The following is an 18,257-nucleotide window of genomic DNA, read 5'->3' on the forward strand; positions in this document are numbered from 1 at the left end:
TACTTTAAAAATGGAAATGTAATTTAGTAATAATAATAAAAATAATAATAATAATATAGAAACCCCTTTCACCTGACCTTCTGTAACATTAACTCTTTTTAATACTTAAATACTTAAAACACTAAAAATAGCTTATTCACTGTATTTCATGTTTTGTTGTTTTCCTAATGTACAAATCTGTGTTACGATTAATTTCCTTGTTGCTTTTCACATCATTTACTTTGTTTCCTCTATGCGTTCTTAAAGATTGTGATGCTAAACATGTTAGCCAAGACGCTCACATTATCCGTTTCACATTTTGTTTAGTTAATGTTGTTTTTCCATTTCTTTTCTCAGACTGTTTAAGCATTCGAGGGGGTGACTGACGATGATATTGTTAAATGACTTGATCAAATTTAACCAAAATCTCTTTAAAAAACAAACAAACAGAAGAATGTGATAGATAAAACTTATTTTTTTAGGTAGATCTTTCTGAAGAAGCAAACTGGCTTAATAAACAAAATATATTTTTTTTAAATTGAAGATGTTTGTCTGTGCTGTGTCCTTCTGCTGTGAAATGCCTCTTATAAATAAAACGAATTCTTATTATTAATATAATATTATATTTATTATTTTATTATTTCGCTAGCTGTGGACGAGATAATGCAGTGAATGTTTAAATATTAATTGTAAATAGAAAAATATTAAAAAATATTATATAACAATAACTATACTTAAAAAAAAAGATTACATCGATATGTATGGTCTTTTATTTCTTTAAAAGCAGAAGCACATTTAATTTCTTAATTTACGATCTTAATCTTTGGAAAAATAACCCCAATAAAAAAGTGTTAAAAGCTGATCAAATGTACGCTTTTATAGAAGTCGCCGATGGATGGCAGCAGTGTTCAGTATTAGCCAACTGACAGACTCACGAAGAAGAAACGCCTGTCACCAAATACGTTAAAAATAAAGAGGGACCTCCATTGCTGCGTCTTTTTAAAAGTAGTACTCGAACAAGTTTTTTGCGATAACATCACGGATATATACTCTAATAAACACCAAACACGCATTGTCGTTAGATCCACGCTAAATAAATAAAAACAAGTGACGCAATACGTCGCAGTTGACGCTCAGAGCAGCCTCTTCGCTTGGAAAGGATCTCTGATATTACCCACAATCCCCCCTTCCTTCCGAACGAATGACCTGTCTCTGGCCTTGGCGTGTTGCTGCAGCGCGTGAACCGTCAAGGATCGCAACAATAACCGCAACTTTCCATCGTGCGCGACACCTCACGTCGAACCGTACGACAACCATCGAAGCCACGCCATCATGCTGACATGCAGGAACGTCCTGAGAAGACTCGCGCCTCTGACCCGAGCCTCGTCTTCAATGTGCCGGCAGAACGTGAGGAGAGCAGGTCTGGTTACTAACTAGTTACACTAACTTAAGTCAAGAACCTGTTACAACTAAGTCCGTTATTCAAACTCAAAACGTGTTAAAAAAAATTCCTTTAAAATGTCCATGAAGATAGTTCATGACCTTTGGCATGAGGCGAGATTGTTAGTTCAGGTAAATAAACAATCATAAAGTAATTATCAATTATCTTGTTTGCTGGTTAATACACGTTTTATTTGGAGATTTGAGTTTGAACTTGACCTACATTTTTGTTCTTAATCTATAGTTGATACACATGCATATTGGTTTGAATTTGCACGTTTTAATATTTATGTAACTTTCATTTTTTTACGAGTTAATGTGTATTTTGACATTAATATGGTTCCAAATAGCATTGTTTGCACATTCCTTCAAAATAGGTGGAATTAAAGTTATATAATATGAATTAATGCACATGAATAACACTATAATTGATCAATAAATGCAAGAAAGATGTTAAATATTAAGTATTTATTAAAATTGATCGTTATATATATATATATATATATATGAATTATTATGACGTTATTTTCAAATAATAATGATGTTCTCTTATTCATAATAATGAATATAGTTTAATTAAATGTGGTGTATTTTATTTTTCCATCAATTATATATTATTTATTTATGTCTTTTAATCGTAACCGCTCTTATTTTATATTACTTGTTTTTCCCTTTTAATTCCATTCATATTATTTCATTTTCACATTCTAAATGGCAAATTCCAGTGTTTACATTGCTGGCAATAACGTTTTTTCTTAATCCTGAATCCCATTTATTTATTTAGCCCTTTTTTTAATCATGTATAAAAATACTAAGGAAAAAAAAAAATTAATAAATATCGGAATCAGAAACTTTTTTTGCAAGGGTTGTAAACGCAACATGGGATTTTTTTTTTTTTAACAGAATAAAAGAATGACATGACAAACAAAATAAGCAATATAAAAACAGAACCATCTGCTAAGCCAACACGTATAACAGGCTTGTATTGCAATACAAAACTACATAACGTCTTTTTTTTTAATTACATATCAATATCGGCTGAACCTGCAAGTTTTCTCAATTCTAATAGTCAACAGCTTTTATTGAATTCATTTTTAAACTATTTAATTATGTTTTTTTTTCTTATTCCTAAACACTGTTTCCAGGGTTGAACCGAGGCAAAACATCTTCACACGTACCCGTCGCTCACGCGTACGGCGGTCCAGCCCCCTCAGGAGAAGATGGACGTCTCTATTACGTTCTCGCTGGCGTTGCCGTTGTGGGAGGAGCTTATTTTGTAAGTGGACTTGGTCTAGAGTTGTTTAAGCTATTGATATATGTTGATTATTTAAGCATGTTAAATACATTTTAATAATTTTCCTTGACTACCAAATGGGGGAGAAAAAAACAATTCAAAATTATCTTAACATTTTCTGCATCCCATTGCTTGATAAGAACTTGTAGCTTAATTTCTTTTTGAAACCAACTTTAAATTTTCTTTATTTACTTGGTTTCCATTGAGGCTTGACCAAGAATTCTCTATTAATGTTTTGTTTTTTTCTGTTACATCCTTCTCTTCTCAGACGATTCGAGCATTCTGGGGAAACAGACAAACGCATGTAAAACAGGTTGATCAAATAGAAACAAAATCTTCTCCAAAAGCTACACCGGCAGAACCTGGTAAATAAAACTTTACACTACCTATGTAATACCTGCTCACGGCCAACAATAAATGCGTGATTTTATATATAGGTGTTAATCGCTAAAGGGGCCCGTATGTTGACATATGAGGTCAAATTGAAGTGGAAAATGAATATAATTGACAAAATAAAAATTTGTTATTAATTATATTATGTCGTTGTATTCAATGTATACAGAGCCTGTCTTGACGGCAGTTCCAGAAGCAGAACCTCAAACGGAACCAAAGGAGGCAGAAACAGCACCACCCAGTGAAACCACTGAAGCACCAACTGGTAATTTGAATCTTTTTCCATGTAGTTTTATGCCCTCTTTTATGAAGTAACTTGTTACTATCACTTCTTGTTAAAATACGTTTATTTACAAATGCATTTTCTTGCAAAAAAGAAATGGTCCTTTTATGATATCGACCAGATATTTTTATTTTATTACGTTTGTAAAGATGAAGTAAAATTAAAAACTCACAGGAAAAATAGCACCTTGCTAAAATACAATCACAATAAAAAATAAATATAATTAGTATAATAGTATAACATCTCAATTTCTTAATTAAATTTGTCTTAAATGTCCTAAAATGTTCCTTTTCAAATACAAATAAATCTGTAAAACTTAATAAAGTGGTGTTTAACATTAAAATAATGAATGCTTAAATAATGCTATTATTACATTATTCAACTGTACCCAGAACACCTATGTAATGTATAAGATAAACTAAAATAATATTTTCCGGAACAAGATTTTTTGGCAATTTATCTACATTGATTTTAAGTTCATTTTAAAAAGGAAACATAAATAACTTTTAAAATAAAACTCTCTGCTTCATTACCAGAACCTGAACCTGAAGCGAACCTCGTGGTTGAGGGCGGTAAGATCTTCTGTGCAAACTATCAAAAATCTCAAGCGTTGGTTTTGTTTTAAATGGTCAATAATTCTGTGTTTATTCTCAGAACCAGCAGCAACTCAGAGTCCAACAGAAGCTCAAGAAAGTGGTAAGACTTCAGTGACGCTGTTATTGTTGCATGTTTATTATGTAAACAACTCAAAACAGTGCTATGTGCTACCTGCTAACGTCGCTAGGTGCAATCTGCTAACGTCGCTAGTTGTTGTCAGCTAACAACAATAGGTGTTGTCATCTTATGTCGCTACGTTCAGGCAGGTTAACTTTGCTAGGTGCAATCTGCTAAAGTTGCTAGTTGCGTTCTGCTAACGTTACAAGGTTCAGTCTAGTAGCATCGCTCGGTACAGTCAGTCTCTAGGTGACGTCAGCTAACGTCAAACTATCCAAATTCTCAAGCGTTGGTTTTGTTTTAAATGGTTGATAATTCTGTGTTTATTTTCAGAACCAGCAGCAGCTCAGAGTCCAACAGAAGCTCAGGAAAGTGGTAAGACTTCTGACCTGTGAGACGCAGAGGTGCTGTGATTGTTGCATGTTTATTGTGTAAACAACTCAAATAGCACCAGGTGCAGCCTGCTAACGTTGCCAGGTGCATTTCTTCTCGTCTGGACTATTGTAACAGTTTCTTTTCCTGTCTTAACAAGAAGGATCTGTCTCGTCTGCAGTTGATTCAGAACTCTGCAGCGAGAATTCTGACCCGCTCTAGTAGAAGAACTCACATCTCTCCGATCCTTAAAACTCTTCACTGGCTTCCAGTTTCTTTCAGGATCAACTTTAAAATACTGGTTCTTACTTTCAGATCTATTCACGGTCAGACTCCTCCTTACATCAGTGATCTGATCCAGCCTTACACCCCAGCTCGGGCTCTGAGGTCTGTGGATCAGAATCTACTTATGGTTCCTCGCACACGGCTCAGGACCAGAGGAGAGAAATCTTTTCAGGCTGTTGCTCCTAAGCTTTGGAACGATCTTCCTCTCCCTCTGTGTTTGATGATCTACTGACTCCTTTAAGAAACATCTTAAGACGTTTCTATTTGTTCAGGCTTTTCCTTGAATTTCTCGAACTCCTGTGTTGTTCTCAGTATTATCTTGATCTTTAAAGTATGTACTTTTTTTGAGTATTGTTTTGATTGTTTAAGCGCTTTGTCACCCTGGTCTCGAAAAGCGCTTTATAAATAAATATTACTTACTTACTTACTTACATCGGTGCTGTGTCTCAAATCGCATACGTCTTAGTATACTAGAAGTTAGTATGCATCAGGATAGTGTATATACTAACTAGTATGCAAATTCTCAACAGATAGTATGTCTAAAATGCCTCTACGCACTAACCGGAAATGTTTCGACAGCTTCTTCTTCTACTACTATTTAACAATGGTTTCAACCAGTTGTAGGAACACTATCGCCACCTGCTGCCAGCACGTTTTGCAAGTTTGGAAGAAGAAATAAAGAAAAAATATGAGAATCGAAATATTCACGAGATATTTAAGCTGGTATCAGCACCGAAAATGTCTCATCCTTCTACTGTTGGCTCAAAATGCACCTGTAAGTATATACACACATATATATATATATATATATATATATATATATATATATATGACGTAACTTCCATTTACAACGTCACTAAGATGGCGGCCGTTTAGGGAAGATGTCCATCGAACCATACTCAGTTTTGTGGGCAGTTTTAGTACGCCAATTTCACATCCTAAGAATTGAGATGCTCTTACGCACTTAATATACTAACTTTGAGTACGCAAGTATGCGATTTGAGACACAGCACGAGTTTACCTATGTTGCTGTGGAATCTGGAAAACTCACAAGGGGGTATAAGCTAACTTTTCTAGGTGCCGTCGGCTAACGTCTATAGGTGACGTCAGCTAACGTTACTAGTTTCTGTATGCTAACGTGGCTAGGGATGTATGCTAACATCGCTAGATGACATAAGCTAATGTCGCTATGCGTCGTCAGCTAAGGTGCAGTCTGCTAATGGTGCTAGGTGCAGTGTGCTAGCACATTGTTTCTTGAAGGAGTCAGTAGATCCATCAAGTGCTAAGAGGGAGGTAGATCGTTCCAAAGCTTAGGAGCAACAGTCTGAAAAGATTTCTCTCCTCTGGTCCTGAACGGTGTGCGTGGAACCATCAGCATACTGATCCACAGACCTCAGAGCCCGAGCTGGGGTGTAAGGCTGGATCAGATCACTGATGTAAGGAGGAGCCTGACCATGAATAGATCTGAAAGTAAGAACCAGAATTTTTAAAGTTGATCCTGAAAGAAATTGGCAGCCAGTGAAGAGTTTAAAGGATCGGAGAAATGTGAGTTCTTCTACTTGAGCGGGTCAGAATTCTCGCTGCAGAGTTTTGTATTAACTGCTGGCGAGACAGATCCTTCTTGTTTAGACATGAAAACAAACTGTTGCAATAAACTCTTTTTCCATCCCTTCAGAAGTGGACACCACACCCAAGCTTCCCTCACACGCCACCTACCTTCTCATCGGCGGCGGGACGGCATCATTTGCAGCCGCACGGTCCATCCGAGCGAGAGACCCTGGAGCCAAAGTCAGCAAAACTTTTCCTTTTTACATTCTCTTTCTCACACGATCAAAGATGAATGTCTAAAGTTCTTCTCCACAGGTTCTGATTGTGACCGATGAGCCAGATCTTCCCTACATGAGACCACCTCTCTCCAAAGAGCTGTGGTTCTCAAAAGACCCCACTGTGACTGACACACTCAGCTTCAAACAGTGGAACGGCAAAGAAAGAAGGTGTGTTTATACATATTCTATTTGTAAATCAAGCTTTAAAGAGATTGAATGTTCACTGAATCTTCTCCTGCAGCATCTACTTCCAGCCTCCATCATTCTACTTAAACCCAGAGGAACTGGCAGGTTCAGAAAACGGCGGAGTGGCTGTCCTCACTGGCAAAAAGGTTATTTTATTCAAAATGAATTTCTTTTATTGTTTCTATCCAGTCTTTTCTGAATCACAGATATAAACAAGGATGAAAACATCTCACCTCACAACATAAACAAAGGCCTTTTTTTTTTTCTTTTGACTCTGATTTGTTGACATCTTCTTGAGCTGTTAGGCTGTCTGTTCTGAAGTATTTGCATGTATAGGAGCGACTTTTTTAAAACTTAGACAACATTATAAACGCTATTATTAATATCTACAGTTAAACCACTGACCAAGTACCAGAAATGCAGTCCTGGTTCATTGTGTGTGTTGTCAAGAATTTTGAGATATGATGCATATCACAGGGGCAATGATACAGTGTGATACTGTAGTAACGAGGATACAGTTGTAGTATTGTCGAGAACTTGACTCTGGTGACTCTTGACGACGTCGTAACTGCTTTTATTTGTATATATATTTGTAAATATATCCAAAAATCAGCTATAAAAGCTGTTGCAATTGACTGTATCCTCTCGTCATCTCTGGGATCTCGCGTGATTTAAAAGTTCCTGAGGATGTAATGACTGCTGCCATCTAGTGGCCATAATTTTATTTGTAACACAAATGAACGAACGTTGTGATTACTTGCCTTTTAATTTAGAATAAAATGAAAGATGTATAAAATATTTTTTTACTCAATGTATTGAAATAATAACTATAAAATAACTATGATTGAAACAAAGATTTGAAAGCCAAAAAAAACAACAATACAGATCTGTTAAATATTGAGACAGTATGGTCGGAATATAAATGTTTAAGTAGGTCAAAGGCAACACAGAAAATAACTGACAAACATTTTTTAAGGTGGTTCTGGGATTCAGTGTGAGGTTGTTGCTTTTTACTGGAACTCTTTGTCCTGCTCAAAGTTAACGTGAGAGGAACCGTGGTCCTATTTTTACAGCTGAGAAAAGAGGCTAGAAGTCAAGAAGAGGAAAGTTCCTTGGAGGAGGAAGGTATAGAGAGATGAGGTGAAGAGGAAGAGTAGCAGGAGACAGAGGTAGAGAAGAAAATAGACATCTGAAGGTGAAATGAAGACTCGGAAATGATAAATGAAGGTTACATTACAGAGTAAGGAAGGAGACGTCCAAGGCCGTCAGTGAGCTGGTGTGGTTTTTCTGCTGCCTCACGAATTGTTGTTATTCATTTTCATGGATCTGATTGGTTGTCCAGGTGGTGCACATGGACGTGAGAGGAAACAAAGTGAGACTGGACGACGAGACTGAGATCTCGTACGACAAGTGTTTGATCGCGACAGGTGAGTCCGTTCGTGTGTGTGGATTTAGAGCCTGATGATTGGACGCTGATGAAAACCCTAATTTCAGGGGGGATACCCAGAAACCTGCAGGTCATCGAGAGAGCTGGAGAAGAAGTGATGAAGAGGACGACCCTGTTCCGTAAGGTCAGTGAGCAAAAGCAACAATGAGAAATGTGGTAGTTAAAAATCTTTAATTCTTTAACTATTTGACCTCATCTTGAGTGATGCATGTGTTTTTTTTCTCCACAGATTGAAGATTTCAAATTGTTGGATAAGGTCTCTAGAAACGTTGAGTCCATCACCATCATCGGAGGAGGCTTCCTCGGCAGCGAGCTGGCTTGTGCCCTTGGAAGGAGATGTAAGGAAAACCAAGTTTAATAACGGCACGTGGTCGTGATTATCTTATCTTTTGTTGTCTCTTGGCAGCTGCTGAGACGGGACTGGAGGTGGTGCAGATATACCCCGAGAAGGGGAACATGGGGAAAGTGCTCCCGGAGTATCTGAGCAACTGGACCACAGAGAAAGTCAAGACGGGTTTGGAACCTTTTTTTTTACAGTTTCCATTATCACATTGCATTATGATATTTGTAGCAAAAGACTTATTGTCTAAATAACTTCTCTAAGACTTCTGGGCTTAGACGTCTAAAAAACTTCCGAAATAGGTCTAGGCTTTAAGTTGAATATATTGAGGACATAGATTGTGCAACTTACTGTTATTTTTAAGGTAAATACTCATTATTGAAAGCATTTAATTCAAGATATAGATTAGGTTTGAAAAGGGATGTCGAGACTTGACTTTTTCACGCTTTTCTAGAACGTTTCCCTCCTTGCCAACACCTCCCTCTGCGGCACATCTGATGCAATTGCAAGCAAGACAAAAGACTTTAATCATTAAGACATATGTAACAGAACAGATTGGAACCCAGTAGATTCTGGAATTCCAATCTGTACTAGTAGGATTCTAGATTCTGTCAGTACACGTTGGAAGTCCAATCCTACTACTGTATTGGGATCTGAGTCTTTGAATTCCAAATCTGTCCTAGGACAAATGGGAATTCTACCAGGACAGTCTCCAATTCTAATTTGGATCAATGTTTTGGAAAATAGACTGAATAGTTTCACCCCTAAAATTTCAGCATAGGTAAACCTACATTCACCGTTACTATTCTAGGTGAATTACTTCATATTTTAGATATCTGATAACCCTTCTGTCAATACACCATGAGGACGGCCGTCTAGTCCAGGTCATAGACCTTATTCATTTGGACCATTGAGGATTGTCCCATGATGGATTGGAATCAAGGTTTGCAGTAGCTTTCCTTCTTTCTCTGCCCAAGGCTGGGAAACTTCTCTTCTGTAGGAATCTGCTTTCTGCTGCTGCTCATCTGCCGCCATCACTTGATCAAGCTACTTTGTGCTGTCACTTTGACATTAACTTTGGAACTGGCTTGGGAGGGGTTAATTAGCTCTTTTATACCGATTCACTAACTTACGTTTTTTTCTCTGATTTACATATCAATATTAAGATCCCAATTCAGTAGCAGGATTCCAATCTGTACTAGTAGTATTCTTCTCAAATTAAATACTATAAAGGTTATGGAAGAATAGATAAAACAAGTGTTAAAGGAAATGACAATGATGGGTGAAAAAAAGAATAATTTAAAGCAGCAAAAAAAAAACGACAAGTAAACCACAGAGTCAAGACATTAAATAAAAACAGTAATGCATTCATACAATATGATGCATGTTTTTTTTTGTTTTTTTTTACTGTCATTCACTCAGGTAATGACTGCAAAGTAAGACATTAAGGGATGCCGTAAAAAAAAAAGGTTTTCTGTAGAATCCCTCATTTATCTTATTTACTCAAACTGTATATAAAGGATGCTTTCCCAAGCCATGTTTAAAATAAGTTAGTTTACGTTGCTATATGATTCTTCTTGTACTTTCCAGAGGGTGTCAAAGTTCTGGCCGAGGCTTTGGTGAAATCTGTCTCCTACAACGAGGATAAGCTGGAGATCCATCTAAAAGACGGTCGAACGGTACAAACACAGTTGGCGTCACAGAAGTCCACGTCGGTCACTCATACCCCCCCCCCCCCTCTGGTGCTGTTCATTTTTCAGGTGAGAACGGATCACATCATCGCAGCTGTCGGTCTGGAGCCCAACGTGGACCTCGCCAAGTCGGCCGGTCTGGAGGTGGACTCTGACTTTGGAGGCTTTCGGGTCAATGCGGAGCTGCAGGCCAGGTCCAACATCTGGGTGGTAAGTTATAATTGTGTAAACTTGATACTCAATCAACTCCCAGTTTTAACACTAAATGAACATCAGGATTTTAGCTTTAAACTGTCTTAAACCTCCTTTTTTTTCCTCCTTATCTCCTCCACAGGCTGGAGATGCTGCTTGTTTCTACGACATCCGACTGGGTCGCAGGCGGGTCGAGCACCACGATCACGCCGTCGTCAGCGGACGCCTCGCAGGAGAAAACATGACCGGAGCGAACAAACCCTACTGGCATCAGTCCATGTTCTGGTGGGTAGAACTATAGCGTGTATGGGCAAGAATCTGCCGGTGTAGGTACAATTTCGGTCCCCCCTACAATATCGGCCCCCCCACTTCCTACGTGATGACGTCACATGCTGCATATGCGAACGTCTCTTCAAAATATTTTTTATGAGTTAAAGAAACTAAATAATTTCTTTTTTCAAATGACTAAAATGTTAGAATATTCCTCTTTCTATACTCATTCTAGTCTTTAGTTCGGATCATAAACACCTCAGTATATATTTTGGTTTCATTTTGATTTTTTTTCGCAATTTAAATAAATTGTTAAATGTATATAAGCGAATTATTTCGGAACTCGAATGTTTGTATTGCATTGTACAGTTGTGCGTTATTATTAGTAAAACGGCTTCAGTCAATCAGCGGCTTCGTCACATGTAGCGCGGACACTTGTATCGTCAGACCAGGAAATGAAAGAACAAAAAAGTGATTATGTTGACGAAGATCGTCTTCTTGTCAATATAAATGTGGTAAAAAGTATCATCTAAACGTTCTGTTGACGTCTCTTTAACTCATAAAAAATATTTAAATACGACGGAAGTGGGGGGGACAGAAATTGTACCTACACCGTAACACGTGTGAAACGATTTGATATATTGTGATACTGTAGCAACAAAATATATTTGTAGTATTGTCAGAGTACTTGACTCTGGTGTTGTAGAATTTGGTGTTGTAGAAATTCGTAACTACTTTCATTTGTTTTGAAATCAAAATATGTCCAAAAAATCAGCTTAAAAAGCTGCTGGAGTCGACTGTATCCTCTCGTCCTCAGTCATCGTCAGGGTCTTGCGGGATATTGTTTCTTTAGCTTTGGCGGAACTAATATAAGTTTAAAGTAATGTTAATATTTGCATGTTAATTGTAAATAAAAAAAGCGAATACTTTTTTTATTTTATAAGCCATAAAATAACTATGACGAAATTAAAATATGATTTGAAATCAAAGATTGATACAGTGCGATTACATCGCAATAAATCGGTGTACCGATGCTTCCTCGCACCTCAAACAATACTCCCTGATCCAGTTTTTACTTCAGACTCAAGAAACATCTCCACTCGGATGCACTGTGATCGCCGGCGCACAACTGTGGCGTTAAATCCTTTTGGAAGTGGGGCTAGCATGCTCGACTGCTCTGAAGTATCTGATATTATTTAGACCTGACATATTAGATCTGGGACTCTGAGTCGGACACTTTTTTCTTCCCCCAAACTCATTACACATTTACCACAGCTCTTCAAAACCTTCCAGGAGTTCCCTTCAGACCTGCACTTTAGGCGGCTTCATTTTAGAGTGTAGCTTTTGATAGATGGAGGCAGCAAGATTTTTCTTCACAGTCTGCTAATCAAAATACAGGCTAAAAAAAAACAAAAAACTTTCCTGTCATATTATTGACTCGTTAAACTCCCTGAATGTTTCAACCAATATTATTATAATTATCTCGACTGAATTATTCCTTTTTTTAGTGCTGGAGAATGATCATGTAATAAGTAAGTCATTTTTTATTTGTATAGCGCTTTTCCAGACCAGGGTCACAAAGCGCTTAAACAATCAAAACAATATTCAATAAAGTATATACTTTAAAGATCAAGATAAAACTGATAACACAACAGGAGTTCCAGAAAATCAAGGAAAAGCCTGAACAAATAAAAACGTCTTAAGATGTTTCTTAAAGTAGTATTCCAATGACTATTATTATTATTATTATTATTATTATTATTATGACCAACCTGTTACTTTTACATTAACTAAAAAACAAGCTAATTTCATGAAAAAGGGCAATTAATGAGGAATTAAAGTCATTAAAGCAACAATACGTAACATTTTCAAAATGTTTTTTTTTCTTTCATTTTCTCTTATTTTTTCTGTAGTGTTTGGTTACAGTCTTGAACAACCTAGTAGGCCTTCTCTTGCTGTGATCGTAAACGACGGTGTCTAAATTATTGAGGGCTAATTTTTGAAGTTATCAGAAGATTTTATGGAAAACCTATTTTACACTCTAGCCCTTCTCTTGTTTTGTAAACACGCACACTAAATGGAAATGGAACGACTAATATTTTACAACGTCGATAGTACTCTTAACCGACACTAGCCGGGATCAGAAGCGCCGATTTAAAAAATAAAATTACATTTAGGCACTTCAACAAAGTAAAAAGAGTTAAGATTGATTGTTTTACTTTTGTGAAGGTCCACAAATGTTCCGCAGTCCAGACTTTGGACACGCATAGTAAATTACAGTGAAACAAAACTTTTAAGATATTACGCTCTTTCGACACTAGGTGGTGCCAGAAACACCGTTTTAAAACTATGTTTAGACCCTTTAACAAAGAAAAATGGTAGAGTTCAAATGAACTTTTTTGAAGGGCCGCCAATGGTCCACATAACAGACTCAAACTTGTAGGAGGATTTATTATTGCCCGTTCACCAGTAAACAAGTTAATTGTTGCAGCCATGTTCAGTCAAACGTGGAGACGATGTCGTGCCGCGTGACACGGCTTGAAGGTTTGGACGCACACTCGAGTTTGTTTCTGGTAAACAACATCAATAATGCAACACTCTCAGCTCTGCCAACCGGATGTGTCCTGTAGCGCCTTCATTGTGTTTGCTTTAAATCTCACGCAGGAGTGACCTGGGACCAGACGTGGGCTACGAAGCCATCGGGATCGTGGACAGCAGCTTGCCGACGGTGGGCGTCTTCGCCAAAGCCACGGCCAAGGACACGCCGAGAGCCGCGACCGAGGAGTCCGGTAGGGACGGACGGTGACTGACGATGAACTAGAGCTCGAATCGTTTTTTTTTTCACAAAAACCGCAGGGACTGGAATCCGCTCCGAGAGTGAAACGGAGGACGTGGCGGCGAGCGCCGAGGCCTCCTCGACTCCCGCCCCGTCGGCGGTGCAGACCAAAGAGGAGTACGGCAAAGGAGTCATCTTCTACCTGAGAGACAAGGTGGTGGTCGGCATCATCCTGTGGAACGTCTTCAACAGAATGCCTGTGGCTCGAAAAGTAAGAAAAGTTTCCTCCACGATTAAAACTGATCGAAAATGAAGACAAAAAAATGCAATGATATATATAATTGTTGCTTATCGTGTATCACAAAACCTTTATTCAGTATTGTATACATTTTTTTAATGTACATTTACATCGTTAATTTCAAAAAAACGAATCTCTATTTTACCATCCTTACTTTCTTTCGACCCAAGAGATCTAGTAAAATGAAATATAAATATATATCACAACTTTCTTTTTGTTGAGGACCAGGTGCCGTTTTCATTATTTAGCGACTTGTCAAGATCGGTGTGTTGCTGCGCAGACCTTTGTTGAACCTGACGCTGGAATCACGCTGCTCATGATGCATAAAAATTTAGGGGTTAAGTAGACTTTTTTTTTTTTAGAGTGGAACCTTAAGAAGTGCTTTTGAACTGAAGGTGGTGAATTAAGAGAGAACTTACAGCTGGTTTGTTTGTTTTAATTTCATCTTGTGACGTTTGTTGACACAATTTTCTACTGAAGTAGAAGAATTACATTTTTTTTGGTTTGTTTGTTTTAGTTGTTGTTGTTAATTTGTTTACTTTGGACAGTATTATCACTATAAAGTAAACTTAGAATATCATGTTCTCAAAAATCAACAGTGGACCTTATGTATTAATTCTGGTTTTACTTACTGATCACAACCAATTTAATGTTGTACATAACCCGCCGTAATATTACTCCACGAGCCGTCGAAGTATTACTCCATGAGCCGCCGTAGTATTACTCTACAGGTCTACGGAGTGTTACTGCAGGTGTCCCTGTAATATTATTTTGCAAGGCTCTGTACTATAACTCTGTCTCCTTATTATTACTCCTCAAGGCTCTGTAGTATTACTCTTAGTCTACGTAGTATTACTTCACTAGTCTCCATACTATTATTTGCAAGGCTCTGTAGTATTACCCTACAAGTCTCCATAGTATTACTGTGCAAGGCTCTGACTATTACTCTTGAGTCTCCATATTATTACTGCGCAAGGCTCTGTAGTATTACCCTGATTTTCTATAGTATTACTCTGTAGTATTACACTGATTCTCTAAAGTATTACTCTGTAAGGCTCTGTAGTATTACACTGATTCTCCATAGTATTACTCTTCAAGGCTCTGTAGTATTACACTGATTCTCCATAGTATTACTCTGCAAGGCTCTGTAGTATTACTCCACAAGTATCTGTAGTATTACTCCACGAGTCTCTGTAGTATTACTCACCGAGTCTCTGTAGTATTACTCAGCGAGTCTCTGTAGTGTTACTCAGCGAGTCAACATTTGTTGAACATAACTTTTATTGACAAAACAAAGAGATAAAAATCAAGAGCAATTCATTCTTGAGTTGTTTATTTTTTCTTGTCTTTGATCAAACCATTTTTTTCCGTCCTTCAATGTTCAGTGGATTTCTAGAGAGTATTTTTCTCTGGTTGAATTAGTTTTTTTCCATCAGAATTCAAGCCCTTTCAATGAAACCATTTGACGTGATGATAATAAAACCTCAACCATCTCGTGCCGCACAAAGATGACAGAGTCTCCGTTCGAGAGTCTCCCGGGCAAACGTTCTAACTCTCGTCTCGTTTGCAATATTCAGATCATCAAGGACGGCGAGGAACACGCCGATCTGAACGAAGTGGCCAAGTTGTTCAACATCCACGAGGACTGAGACGCATCACGAACTCTGACAACCGTCGTCCACTCGCGCCAATGAATCATGAATGGGAGCTTGTAATTTATGTTGCTGAATTATTTTCATACCTGCAAAAATTTCTATTCCCTCCTTTTCCTCCTCCTCCTCCTTCCATCCACGTGTTGAGATCAATGGTGTGTGTTCTTGTGTGTGTGATCGGAGCAGCTTGACGCCAGAGATGCAATAAAAAAAGCTATTTTTAAAAGAGGGTCAACGCCGTTATTTTCCGAACGTGTTGAGCTGTGATCATTTAATGGTCGCGAGACTCCGAAGGAGCGAGTTCATCTGTCCTCAAACATCTTTATCAATGGAACGTTCACACTGGCCCAACATACAGAGGCAGCCAGGCGTCAAATTGAAAGGATGTTACTCGGCCAAACCCGGCGTCTAGATGGAGGACGGCCTTGTATATTAAAAGCACCTGACAAGTACAATTAGTACTTTGATCCTCTGCAGCATCAGGATCTGCTTTACACTGATGCCCTACTTATCCTGTCTGGAGGTGAAAATGCTCACACATGCAGAAGCCTTGTTTTTTTTTTTTTCCCTTTCCTGCTATGGGCTTCTTGTTATTAGTAATGCATTCATCTCACACATTTCTTATCCTATTTGACGTCGAGGCTCCCAAGCGGAGGGAAGAATGGCCTTTCAAGTGAAGCAAACATGTGCAGCCACAGCGGTCCTTCTCGCTGCTGTTAATCTTACATGAGCAAATGGCTCGACTGGCTTCGCTGTGCACGTCTATAGATCCAGCAGAGGTTCACTCTGTCACAGATGGTACCTCGACATCTTCAAATGTGTTAAACTAAATGAGCAATTACAGAAATATGGGGGGAAAAGGATAAATAATGTCTTGATAGACATCTTGTATTGGTTAAAATTTGTCTTAAACGACAGGTAAAGTCCAAAATAAGTTTATTTATTCTTTATTTATCAATAACACATGTGATTTTTTTTTTCATTTATTACTCTTTCTAAGAAAATGAGTTGATTAGAAATGGAAAAACAAAGGAATAAATGTGATTCAATTTTATTTAAATAAAAATAAAAAAATGAGAGAAAAAGAAACATTGTTAAAAATATCAAAACGTTTTGCCGTGCGACTTGAAATGTGACATTCAAAAATGTGACTTGGATAAACGGACGTTCAGGATTAGAACTAAAGAATAATATCACATTATTCGATTTCATGTTGCATTACTTATAAACAAACAAAATTGTATTTTAATTGACATACATTTACTTTATTTGTATTAATTTCTATTAAGGCACATTTTAATTCTGAAACCCTTTAAACAATAAAATAAAAGTATAATCTGAGTGTATAATTCACTTGTGTTGAATTTAAATCTGACCCGACAAGTCATTTTATGTGGCCCGGGGTTGCTCTTGATCATGGGTGGGGAACTAAATCTCTTAAGGGCTCTTAAGAGCTTAATATAAAGTTTTAAAGGGGATAAAACCAAGCTGAAATATTTTATTTTAAATATACTCAAGATAAATTACAAAACAAATTTACTGATATTGACTGAATTTACTGAATAAACACAAATTAAAGCACTAGTCTGCACTATTTCAAAGATTGCATCAGGCTCCCCTCAGTGTTCGAAAGATTTAACTACACTTTTCCACTATCACACAACGCATGTGTATTCTGGTCGGTTTATCCTTTCATTTTCCTTGAAACTTAAACAAAATATATAATAACAGAAATGTGGAAAAACAAAATAAATAATGTCAAAATTGTATGTACTTCTACTTGAAATGTGAGTCAAAATACTTTGTAACATTTGTCACTTAAATACAAATTAAATAAATGTTTTTGGTTCAACAGTGATACATTTTTGTTAGCCCTCTAGTTTCCTCGAATTGGCGTCTCCAGCCGCTACTCTTTCTCTGGGAATTTATGTACATTATTACTCACAAATACTCAACGATTAATCCTAATGGCCCCTTCGTAGTTATTTAAGGTGTGCACCAGGGCTCTGTCCCAGGGACCCTCTTCTTCATTATCCATCTTTTAACTAAATTGAAATAAATAAATTCAACTGGGGATTGTTTGAGGCAGAAAAATGCCCAGAACTAACCCCACCCCCCTGACCTTGTGATAGAGATTGACAGAAATTAAATTAAAATGATTTCACAAAAAGAACAAAGAAAAGGAGATTTCGAAAGAACTAAAGAAAGTTATATTTATAGTTAATACAATAATAAATATAAAATTAAATTTTTGGCAGTTGAAAAAATAATTCTTTATGTTCTCACGAGGGCTGCATAAATAGAGTCAAATGGTAGGATGTGGCACCTGGTCATCACTTTGCCATTTTCTGTTTTGATAAATCACCTTTATACACATAAAACAGTTTAAAACAACACTTTCATCTTTAGTTTTAAAGCTCTAAAAAAAAATATTCTCTCACTTAATAATCCTTAATATACGATTTTGTCATTTCTTAGTCATTATTGCTTGCGAAATCATGACAATATAGTAAATGAAAAAAAACCCACAAACCACAAGTTATTTAGAATTTATTTCACTTAAAATAAACAAGAATATGAATTTATAGTGCAGCTGACAGCGGTTGACATTGATTTAGATGAAGGATACATGCGGCTAAAGAGGGTTTCCTCCTGTGGGCGGCTCATGTCACTCTGACACAACGTGAGGGCTTGAGTAGGAATTCTTGTACGATAACCGCGAGTCCATACGAGAGGCCAGTCACTCAGCAATGACACGTTAAATGGAGAATAGATCAAACCACTCTGGCAGGGGAACATCTGAGCTATTTCTCTATAGT

At 37.3% G+C, this 18,257-nt stretch overlaps 1 protein-coding gene across 1 annotated transcript; it reads left to right on the top strand.

The window, feature by feature from the left end:
* Window positions 1-1,166: 1,166 nt before the first annotated feature.
* Window positions 1,167-15,657, top strand: aifm1 (apoptosis inducing factor mitochondria associated 1). Its single transcript, XM_087807874.1, has 20 exons — window positions 1,167-1,399; window positions 2,565-2,695; window positions 2,982-3,078; window positions 3,276-3,371; window positions 3,926-3,961; window positions 4,044-4,085; window positions 4,437-4,478; window positions 6,436-6,548; window positions 6,624-6,754; window positions 6,828-6,918; window positions 8,115-8,199; window positions 8,267-8,343; window positions 8,449-8,557; window positions 8,626-8,733; window positions 10,150-10,238; window positions 10,320-10,460; window positions 10,585-10,727; window positions 13,377-13,501; window positions 13,569-13,759; window positions 15,364-15,657. Exons 1-20 carry the CDS (start codon window positions 1,312-1,314, stop codon window positions 15,433-15,435), a joined length of 2,007 nt encoding a protein of 668 aa, XP_087664000.1. The 5' UTR covers window positions 1,167-1,311; the 3' UTR covers window positions 15,436-15,657.
* Window positions 15,658-18,257: the final 2,600 nt, after the last annotated feature.

This window comes from Callionymus lyra, chromosome 14, assembly GCF_982586985.1.
Source record: "Callionymus lyra chromosome 14, fCalLyr1.hap1.1, whole genome shotgun sequence".
In the NCBI taxonomy this organism is placed as follows: Eukaryota; Metazoa; Chordata; class Actinopteri; order Syngnathiformes; family Callionymidae; genus Callionymus; species Callionymus lyra.